Genomic DNA, 11,459 nt, shown 5'->3' with positions numbered 1-11,459 from the left:
TCGTATATAGAAAAGCGCCAAAATTTCAAGCTCTGTTGTCTTCAAAATGTAAATACATTCCCTTTGTTGATTTGTCGTGTTTTTCTTCACGAAATGTATTGCCACACATCCTTTGAATATTGTAGTTACCGTATCTGTGCATTTTGTAACCTGTAATTGTAGATATAGTTATTTAAATATGCCTACCAACAATGACAGAAAATAGTACTATTCTATGAATATTAGCTTCCGCGGTGATGCCGCTCGTCAAACCAGCTGTTTCAATCAGAGGGGGTTTATTGTAATTTAATAGCCTCTGATTGACCGATCAGAATCGAGTGAATTCCAAATTCATGGTAGAATGCTTGACAATATGTATGTGGGGTTTTATAATGAAAATCGGCTGCCACATACCGGTAATTGAATAGAAAATAGTCATCTTTATCAAATGTAGCAAAGAAAAGGAATAGCGTGTCACTATGTCAAACAAGAACAGCGATTACATGAAGATATACAAAAATTAAATGTTGACGATTTACTAATTTAATAGTTAAATGATGGGGATGGGAAGTAGCTTAAAAACAGTATGTACATAGGTCAAATCAAAACGTCAGAATGTAGCTTTTCGTGATTCTGGCGGCAAGCAATATTTGATCACATTCGATCAACAAAATCGGCAACTACATGAACTCGGAATACCGTGTCATCAACCCTGGCTATATGGCTAAAAAAAAGCTTTTGATTTTAAACTTTAAGTCACTTGGACATTTTCAAGCATCGGACATTGACTGGTTTATTTCAGCCAAGGCTTCCGACACCTTTTGATGGACACAGATGACGTCCTGTTTCCCTTTCCCAGTTATCTCTTCAGCCATCTGCCTGAAATTGTCACATTGGGGTTGGGGCAGTTTAGAAATATTCTGGTCCAGTTGTCGGATGTTGAGGTCCTCGAACCTTGACCTTTCCTCAGGAGAAACTGGCACCAGGTTACTAAGTTCCGGATGTTTGGTTTCTTACGGCAAAAGCAGACGGTCTCAATGTAGTATTGTCTCTTCACCTGCCTCCACCATGAACTTATGCAGGGCGTCGTCAAGGGGTTCACCCCTTATGCTAATGTGACTGCTATTGGCTACAACCACGTAGTAACGCAACCCAGCTCGCCACGAAAAGACAGTGGCCTCCACGTCATTTGGGCAAACAGTGTCGCCTGTCAGGCACACCAAGATTAGAAATCTATTTCACCGATGACAGTTTTCGTGGGTTCCGATATGCAAGAAGCCAAATGGCACTTGATGGAACACAAATCCAATCTTTTCGTTCCCTGTTCTTTTCTTCTAAGATGAAATCGAAACCTTCCCCAAACAGAACTGTTCCGATGGTTGTAACATTGATGCATTTGCATTAAACGTTGCTTGTCATCATTCATTCTTTGTATGGTATCATACACCTATCTCTTAGTATTTGGGGTGGTTTCTCTCAAACAAGTTCCTTGGTCATGAATTTTGCACTCTTGAGCACTTCAGCTTTGTGCAAATTTCTTGGCCAATTCACTCTTGAATCCCATGTCATGACTCAGTGCTTCCAGAAGTCACTCAAAACAATAACTGGGAATGTTGGTAAAATCAAGGAACTGAGTATCAATCAGTAGCAAGATCCAGATTTTGAATGTTGCGTGTAAAAAGCTATTTTACTGGTTAATCTCACCCTTTTCTTTAATCTGTGTTTCATCTTTGTCAGACGGAGTCCTTCAGGTTGAGAGGGAATGCTGTGCTGGCTTGGAACTGGAGGTTGAAAGGCAACAAATCGAACTCTTAACTTAATATATCATAAAATATAACATACACTCAACAAAAATAGGAATCATATTTATTATATAGAATAATAAAAAAATTATCAAGTAATAATGTAACAAATGTAGTGATATTCTTGCAAATACTTTCATGAGTTTCAGGAACAACCTGGGTCATAACATAGCTCCTGTGGTTGTTGGCCACCGATCCAAGTCCACCTCGACAAAGCTGTAGCCGGGGTGGTGCATTTGGTCCGGCTCAAGCTGTTGAAGAACAGACACAGGCAGATGATTATGCTTTTGTCAAATGATGGGGGTGGCTGCTGTTCAGTGAATAACTTGAAAAGAACACATCCTTCCCCAACAGCAGCACATGAAGTCTGGTATTTATATATTTTGCAGAATTACAGGTATTTATATTAACATAGTAGTACAAAGCCATTTGATAACCATGATAAAGTTAGTAGTAATTTAACATTAAAGTCATATAATACTTGGAATAGCACATGGGCAAAAATGGACCATGTAGTTAATCATATTACAAATTAGTGTTATATTAAAATTTCATTTACTAATTTAATATTACTTTAAAAGATATTCTATGTATTATCCCCCGTCACGAAGTGGAAGTTGATGTAGGAATGGGGTCAGTCTTTCCATCACATTTCGTTTCCGGAGCAAAACACAAAAAACATGAGAGATATCTTAACCAAACTTGGCACATAGATAGGTCTAATGGTGAACTGGTGCCTTTTGATAGTTTGGGATTTTTAACAAAAATATTTTTCGAGTTCCATGGCAACGACTTTGACTTACTAAAATCACCAAACTTGGCAACCGTTTACATTTTCTAAAAAATCAATGCAGGGTTGTCTGAGAACCATAACCATAATTACCTAATTGAGATGTATACCACTTAACAAGGGAACTTGGTCAAGGTATATGGTAAATTATTGTGAAAACACAATTTACAAGTGGCACCCAAACCAGCCTACTTCATTGCAGTGCATGATGGTAACATGAACAGTGGCACCTGAACCAGCCTACATCCTCACAGTATAAGTTTGTTGGTGTGCTTGATGTTTTGTGTTTCACGGAAACACACATCAATGATTACAGTGAAAAAGACCTGCCAGGATATCAAGTCTATCCAGGAGACACTACACATGGTATTTCTCTAAGTAAGAACTCCCTTACTTCTCTTATTATCCCCCGCCATGAAGTGGAAGGGGGACATATGAATGGGTGCTGTCCAGCCATCTGTCCGTCCGTCACATTTCGTTTCAGGAGCAGACCTTTAAAACCATACCATATTTCTTCACCAAACTTGGCACATAGATACATCTAGTGGTAAACTGGTGCCTTTTGATAGTTTGGGATTTTAAATAAAAAATTGAGTTTCAATGGCAACCAAATTTTGGCACATAATGTCATCTCACAGTATTGAATACATTTCCTTTTCTTGTTTGTAAGTTCTGGATTGCTTGAGTGTATGTTCCTCCAAAAGTGTCATGGACACAGTTGTTGCATTCACTGACTAACTTCATGCAGAAACACAACTCATTACAAATACAACAGTGTACCTGATCTTAAACCTACTCAACTGCATAAACACTATATATTCTTGTCAACCATACTCTGTACTTCACTTGCTTGATAACGGTGTTAGAACCTACACTGAAACCATCGCTCCTGATTGTAATAAAGAAGTTGTTCGTCCATATGTCTCATCCTTACTCATTACAAATACAGTTACATATTCTATCATAATCTGCAGATGGCAAAACAAGACCAGTAATAACTTATTTAGTGCTGCAATTAGGCCATTACTAAAAGGTCCAGTGAACATAGTTCACAGGAGCTAATGCATTGCACACAACTGGACATGTCATATTGGCGGGGGATGTATTTCATGCTTGTTGTTTAAGTAATAACAGAACGCATTACTAATACAGTTACATATTCTATCATAAACTGCAGATGGCAAAACACCAGCAATAAATTTTTAGTGCAGCAATTAGGCCATTTACAAAAAGGTCCAGTGAACATTGTTCACAGAAGCTAATGCATTGCACACAACCGGACATGTAATATTGGCGGGGGATATGAGTATTTCATGCTTGTTCAATTTAATTCAGCACCGGGTGGTGTTCCGGGGATGCCTTGTGCTAGGGTTCTCCACTGGCAGACATTGCACTTGATGGCGTTTGTCTATTTTGTTCCATGGGAGATTCCTCAAGATGGTGGCAAGATTTGTTATTTGATCTGGTATCCTTTAGTTCACTTTCTATTGTTTTATAGGCATTACTTAGAAGTTGACGGATGAGAAAGTAGACACAATTAATGGATAAGAACTTAATTTATTGTAAAGGGGAAGTTTTGGTATAGATCCTTATACCATTGTCAAGCATGGCTGCATGACAACGGTATAAGGATCTATTCTGGAAACTTCGCCTTTACAATTAAGAAGTTCTTATCCATAAATTGTCTACTAAGTTCATTTTCTATGTAAAGGTATAGATTTCAGCATTTTTCTATGATTTGTTTGTTTACAGTATCCCTTCAACTCATTGGGTAACGACTATTATATCATGTATCCCCAACCGAGGGGGGCCAAGTCCAACAGCTATCCATGCAGACATGGCATCAACTTTAGGGTGAATGCTCGTCCTTTTGCCACTGTCGGAGGTGGGCAACAGAGTTCACGATGGGAAGAGAGCCTCCAAGATGACCCAAGACCAGGAAGACCTTCAAATGACAATACTAAAGAAAATAGCAAAATTCAAAACAACTTTCCTTAATATATTGATAAAGGATTGCAACACTTGTATGTCCTGTCTCAGTGAAAATTAAGTATTTATGTTGGTCACATGTTCAGGGCTGTTTGGGTGAAGTGTTTTGTTCTAAATCAGAACACTACGTGTTAACACTGTTTTTGCACAAAATTAGGAAAAATCATTTGTATGTGTCAGGATAAATATAAATAAGTTTACTCAAATTACATTTTATAAAGATTATTTTAGTAATTTAAAAAAATGAAAATAAATACTGGAAATACTTTTTTTTATACATGACTATAAACCAATCAGTTGTGAGTGCTTGCATTGTTTTCAGGGTCTGGTTTGATCCATCCAATATTATGTAGGACTGTATTCCCAAATGGAAACTTCAACATCGTCTTCACCTTTTTGCCTGAAGGTTCTGAGGAAGGCAACCCACCCCACTATACATCATTGTCAGCCAGGCTACCAGCAAACAGATTTCAACCATGTCACACCACAATCCGAGGGCAGTGTGAGGGCAGCTGCGTCTCAGCATTTATAGTGTGCCACTTGTTGGATATGGGGCAATGGTACCTCAAAACCCCATAGCCACTGGGCTTACATGCCCTGGACCAGATTTGACACTGGCCGATTTGGTCACTTTGGGCTGATTGACAAGCAAATTAAGATGTTATTCATTAACTGATTCAGTGACAGCTGATTGTAGCATTGCATTTATAAAAGACATAGCTATGCAGCAAACGGGACCTATTTCAACTGTTAGTCAGTCATAAACAAGTCATTAGCTACAGTATTACTGCACATGTTCAATATTTTTAATATGAATGTTCGGTTTGTTTACTAAAACATGGGATAGGTTCAAGTTGACCCTATTTGTAGTTCCCCCCTCCTTCTGTTTGTCACTGAGTTTTGACTTTAAATGTTCACTAATTTTGCTCCAATGCTTTACAAGTTTTCTTTTCACAACACTGGGACTTTTCTGGTATTCTTTGTAATAGGCAGCCTTCTCCATTTGTTCAAGTGACCGCACTACTCAACTTGATGGTTCAACTCCAGAATTTTGGCACTTGTCGATTGCTGATGTCCCGGGGCCATTGTTGAGTCTATGAATAGTCGAAGCCCTCCCAATCATTTTTCTTGAAAAGTTCACATTCTTTGGCAAAGAAATACTCATCGATCGGTTCACAGCTTCACAGCTTCACATTTCTTTGTATACAGTTTCATTTGTTCGAAAACTTCGACACTCGGCTTCATCTTTAGAATTTCATTCAGCAAGTGTTTATCATTGTCATCCGTATTGAAATGACTAATTTTGTAGCAGCCAAGGAACATGGACCGCTGCCACCAGCTGTTTATTACACCGCCACGACAGTACCGGGCACACCTGGAGCAGTCAACACTGGAGCACTTAAGGTTTGCTTCGAGCACTCAATGTAAATTAACAGTGTTTTCATGTCGCCTGCATGATGCTTCATGAGTTCTTACAGTATCAGGCTGCACCGTGCCTTTATTCCTTTTTAGCCTCCAATTAATGTTAAAAGTGGTGCTGGGTAACATCTGGGTTGAAATCAGCTCTGTAGCATTGCCGAAATTGTCCTTGAGTCAAGTGGGTGGGATCAGCTATTTTTTGCACCTTCCACATAGGGTCTAACACTTTCAGAGCTTGGTCTATACTATCTGCAGACTTAGTCCCTATCGGTAGTAGCATACTTAATGAGCACACCCTGTAGCGCAAGCTGATTTCCAATGTCCTCCCCCATATTGAACTCGGAGAATGGGTCTAAGACCGACATGTTTGCACTACAGTCTGCTTGCCCCCCTAGACATTTCACATCCATTTCTTTTCCTTTCGGTCAAGCACCAGTCCAGCAGAGCTTATTCTGGAATGACGTTCCAATGATGAATTTCTTCTCGGTTACAGTTTTGCAGGCCATGCCGACTGCCTGTGACGCATTCTGCCCCGACTTCTTCCTGCTTGCTAGTCGTTGAGTTGAGTTGTATCCGCCATCCATGGCCATGTTCATCTCGCATGGCTCAGTACCCCTCTTCCGATAACTTCCTTTACCAGGTCAACCTCTTGAGCTATATCCTGTGTATTCAGTTCAGTTACAGCCTTCAGTTACATTACTGTTATAAGTTCACTATAGGACACTTGAAAAGCACATGGGCCAAAATGGACCATGTGCTTAATTATTTTACAAACAAGTTTTATAATATTAATATTCCATTTACTAATTTAATATTACTCTAAATGATATTATATATATTATTCAATTCAATTCAGCACCCTAATATAGATATTAATTTCTGACAGAAGCAGATGAAAACAGATTGACATGTGGCCATTCCATACCTGAAGAAAAGAAAATGTCCTTCCTCCTCAACAGCAGCACATGAAGTGTAGAGGACCAGGATGGCCAATAAGAAGACAGATTGCTTTAAGCATCAAAGGAAGTGCTTAATGCAAGATATAAATAGACTGAGGGAAACCCTACAGGTGTGAAAAATGTCTAAAGATACAGAAGGTTGAAAGGGAAGATCTGGTGAGATTCCCAGAGACTGAAAATAAGGGTGTTGAGTTGTTTAAAGAGTTATTGACTGATATTCAACTGTAGACAAGACAAACATTGAACATATAGATGATTATGATGATGTATGAATAATGATATAACTAGGAAGAATGATAAAGGTACTCTGCTACATTCGCCAACAGTAACCTGGCTCTTGTGTTTCCAAGAGGGGTTTCTTGAAGACTTAAGGCAAGTCCTATGCGAGGTGCTGCTGGGTTTGGGTCCAGGTTTGCCTGTCTTGTTTTCTTTATACAACTTCATTTCAGGTGTTGTGAAGTCACATACAACACATATCCGTGTTATTTCCTAGCATGCTCCCTATTTTCTCTCCTTGTCTATCTGCGGCTGAGGGCCGTCAGTCGGATGCAGTCGCAGAACTGTGTTCCATGCTTCGGCCACCCTTTTCATTGTAGACTAGTCACATACCCTCCAAGTCATCTTTGCTTGACTCTTGTTTCAGGTCTTGTTGGCTGGTCCTAGTAGGACGCAACAACCTCACAGCACGCAACAACCTCACAGAGGTAGATGCCCTCAAGCTTGTTTCTTTCCATAATTAGTCTCTGGATCACTTTGATGAAGGCAAAAATGTTCGGATGGGCTCTCTGGACGACCTTGTTAAGATGACAATGCCACCCCTCTAGATAAATGGGTGCATGATACCTATATATTCATTGAAAGGGTGCGTTTTGGCGATTAGTTTTTTATGTTGCATTTTTACTTAGGGCTTCCAAAATGCAACCAAAAATATTGATAACACCATCAGGCTTCACTGTATCCTAAAACTCATATCAATTTATGGTTCCGTGTTTGTTACCTATTTTCTTAAAACCACTTGCGTTTCTTTTGCGTGTGAGTATATACACAATCTACCATTTAACCTGTATGAATGTGCGTATGGTTTGTTTTCTATGTTTAATCTGGTCAATATGCTGGCTAGTAATTATTGTTTCGTAACTGTTTACTGTACGAGGTAAGATTGATATTCTCCTCACAAAAAGTTAAGCAACAAGTATTATTTTCCGTGCAACATTCTAATCAGTGTTGAATGCCATCCATTGAGAACAAATTCAGGCAGGAGAATTACCTACGAATATTCGACTTAAAGCCTTTTCCATGTAGATTTTCCTGATAACACTGATAACATCGCCTGAACACAACCAGCTTCAAAACAACTCATCGTGAGGACCGGTATTTAGCCACCCTAGCCCGGAGAAACAGAGTTGCAGGAAACCGTCTCAACACACAGTAAGAAACAGTTTTCACGCTCAGGATCTGAGGTCCAGACAACCAGTACGACGTATCCCACTGCCTGCACACCATCGACAACAGACTTGCTTGGGCCAATCAACGCCGTAACTGGAGGGTGAATCGCTGGCGTAACGTTCTCTTCACAGATGAGTCAAGACTCTGCTTTGACTTCAACGATGGTAGGGCACGTGTGTGGAGAAACCGTAATGAACGATATGCCAACTGTACAGTTGCTGAACACGACCAGTACGGAGGTGGAAGTTTGATGATCTGGCATCAGGGTAGGACACGGAACTGATCTTGTGGTCATCAGACGTGGTACCATGACTGGAGTACGGTACAGGGACGAGATTGTCATACCTGTGATCATTCCCCTGGCACAACAAGCAGGTCCTAACTTCATCTTTATGGATGATAATGCTCGTCCACATCGAGCAAGAGTTGTCACTGATCTTCTTCAGACCAACAACATCACGCATATGGACTGGCCTGCAAGGACTCCGGATCTTAATCCCATTGAACATGCATGGGACATTCTTGGAAGGCCTGTTTATGGTCATCATGTTCGTCCTCAGAATCTGGATCACCTTGAACAGGCCTTAAGGAGAGAATGGCAGAACATTCCACAACAGACACTTGATAGGCTTATCTGGTCAATGCCAAGACGTGTAGAAGCTTGCATTCAAGCCAATGGTGGACATACACGTTACTGAACATTGGATCATTGTTTCAAAATGACTTGAACTCATATTTAAAGATTTTCATCTTTCAGTGCAGCACATTTTGCACGACTGTTTTCATGATACTGTTTTTGATCATTTGTAAACCTGTTAGGCATAAACGCTTTTCAGTTCCTTTTGAGGACAATGTGTGTTTGTGCTCTTTCTTTGTATTGCTTTATTCAGTTTTTAGGTATTGGATTATATGAACATGGACTGAGACATAGATTTGTTGCTTAACTTTTTGTGAGGAGTATATATCATCAATCCTGTATTGTTGGTAATATTTTAGAACTTCATAGTGGTGGTCACTTTTATGTATATATGTTTCAGTAAGTGTAATGGTGGCCCTTTATATAATCTAGTTATCAAGAAATATGATTGATCAGTGTATTATCCCTTATATAGGTTTACTGTACGAGTGTGATTTTATTTTATGTAAATTGTTTATTTATTGTTATTACCAAGTGTCTTTTTCCAGTATCATGAAATAAACGGATAGTACCTCACAATCCGTAGCCTGTGGTTTATGCACATTGACAACCTAACCTAATACCACTGTATCATGGCTGCAACATACAGAGCTTGACATGACCAGCTGATTGATAGAACCGAGCCCATTCTACCTCCCGTCCCGGTGAAGTCTCGGGTCAATGTAATGTGTTGGGCAGAGGAACTGTGTACCTGGAACTAGTACCTTCAACTTCCAGACTCCCTTCCTCCGACTCCCTTCCTTCACCAACTCCCTTCCTTCACAGACTCCCTTCACAGACTCCCTTCCTTCACAGACTCCCTTCCTTCACCGACTCCCTTCCTCCACCGACTCCCTTCCTCCACCAACTCCCTTCCTCCACCAACTCCCTTCCTCCACCAACTCCCTTCCTCCACCAACTCCCTTCCTCCACCAACTCCCTTCCTCCACCAACTCCCTTCCTCCACCAACTCCCTTCCTTCACCAACTCCCTTCCTCCACCAACTCCCTTCCTTCACAGACTCCCTTCCTCCGACTCCCTTCCTCCACCAACTCCCTTCCTCCGACTCCCTTCCTTCACCAACTCCCTTCCTCCACCAACTCCCTTCCTTCACAGACTCCCTTCCTCCGACTCCCTTCCTTCACAGACTCCCTTCCTCCGACTCCCTTCCTTCACAGACTCCCTTCCTCCGACTCCCTTCCTCCACCAACTCCCTTCCTCCGACTCCCTTCCTCCACCAACTCCCTTCCTCCACCAACTCCCTTCCTTCACCAACTCCCTTCCTCCACCAACTCCCTTCCTTCACCAACTCCCTTCCTTCAGACTCCCTTCCTCCGACTCCCTTCCTCCACCAACTCCCTTCCTCCACCAACTCCCTTCCTTCACCAACTCCCTTCCTCCACCAACTCCCTTCCTTCACAGACTCCCTTCCTCCGACTCCCTTCCTTCACAGACTCCCTTCCTCCGACTCCCTTCCTCCACCAACTCCCTTCCTCCACCAACTCCCTTCCTTCACCAACTCCCTTCCTCCACCAACTCCCTTCCTTCACAGACTCCCTTCCTCCGACTCCCTTCCTTCACAGACTCCCTTCCTCCGACTCCCTTCCTCCACCAACTCCCTTCCTACGACTCCCTTCCTTCACCAACTCCCTTCCTCCACCAACTCCCTTCCTTCACAGACTCCCTTCCTCCGACTCCCTTCCTTCACAGACTCCCTTCCTCCGACTCCCTTCCTCCACCAACTCCCTTCCTCCGACTCCCTTCCTTCACCAACTCCCTTCCTCCACCAACTCCCTTCCTTCACCAACTCCCTTCCTAATCCTTCCTCCGCCCACTCCCTTCCTCCGCCTTCCTCCACCAACTCCCTTCCTTCACCAACTCCCTTCCTCCACCAACTCCCTTCCTTCACAGACTCCCTTCCTCCGACTCCCTTCCTTCACAGACTCCCTTCCTCCGACTCCCTTCCTCCACCAACTTCCTTCCTCCGACTCCCTTCCTTCACCAACTCCCTTCCTCCACCAACTCCCTTCCTAATCCTTCCTCCGCCTTTCCCCACCGACTCCCTTTCTCCACCGACTCCCTTTCTCCACCGACTCCCTTTCTCCACCGACTCCCTTTCTCCACCGACTCCCTTTCTCCACCGACTCCCTTTCCCCACCGACTCCCTTTCCCCACCGACTCCCTTCCTAATCCTTTCTCCACCGACTCCCTTCCTAATCCTTCCTCCAACAACTCCCTTCCTAATCCTTCCTCCACCGACTTCCTAATCCTTCCTCCACCGACTCCCTAATCCTTCCTTCACCAACTCCCTCCCTAATCCTTCCTTCACCGACTCCCTTCCTAATCCTTCCTCCACCGACTCCCTTCCTAATCCTTCCTCCACCGACTCCCTTCCTAAT

At 42.2% G+C, this 11,459-nt stretch overlaps 1 protein-coding gene across 1 annotated transcript; it reads left to right on the top strand.

Annotated features, from left to right (window-relative positions):
- Positions 1-5,881: 5,881 nt before the first annotated feature.
- Positions 5,882-11,094, top strand: LOC139465543 (uncharacterized). The gene is made up of 3 exons (XM_071247261.1): positions 5,882-5,964; positions 7,582-7,642; positions 9,799-11,094. Exons 1-3 carry the CDS (start codon positions 5,882-5,884, stop codon positions 11,092-11,094), a joined length of 1,440 nt encoding a protein of 479 aa, XP_071103362.1.
- Positions 11,095-11,459: the final 365 nt, after the last annotated feature.

This window comes from Haliotis cracherodii, unplaced genomic scaffold, assembly GCF_022045235.1.
Source record: "Haliotis cracherodii isolate W230 unplaced genomic scaffold, xgHalCrac1.p SCAF_18, whole genome shotgun sequence".
Taxonomy (NCBI): domain Eukaryota; kingdom Metazoa; phylum Mollusca; class Gastropoda; order Lepetellida; family Haliotidae; genus Haliotis; species Haliotis cracherodii.
Note: the sequence above shows the minus strand (reverse complement) of the source record. Positions and strands in the feature narration are given on the sequence as shown.

Excerpts from the sequence above, each read along its gene's own strand:
- LOC139465543 (XM_071247261.1), top strand. The coding sequence starts at position 5,882 with ATGGACCGCTGCCACCAGCTGTTTATTACACCGCCACGACAGTACCGG. Across the intron at positions 5,965-7,581 it reads TCAACACTGGAGCACTTAAG|GTCTTGTTGGCTGGTCCTAG; the intron begins GTTTGCTTCGAG and ends CTCTTGTTTCAG. Across the intron at positions 7,643-9,798 it reads CACGCAACAACCTCACAGAG|ACTCCCTTCCTCCGACTCCC; the intron begins GTAGATGCCCTC and ends TTCAACTTCCAG.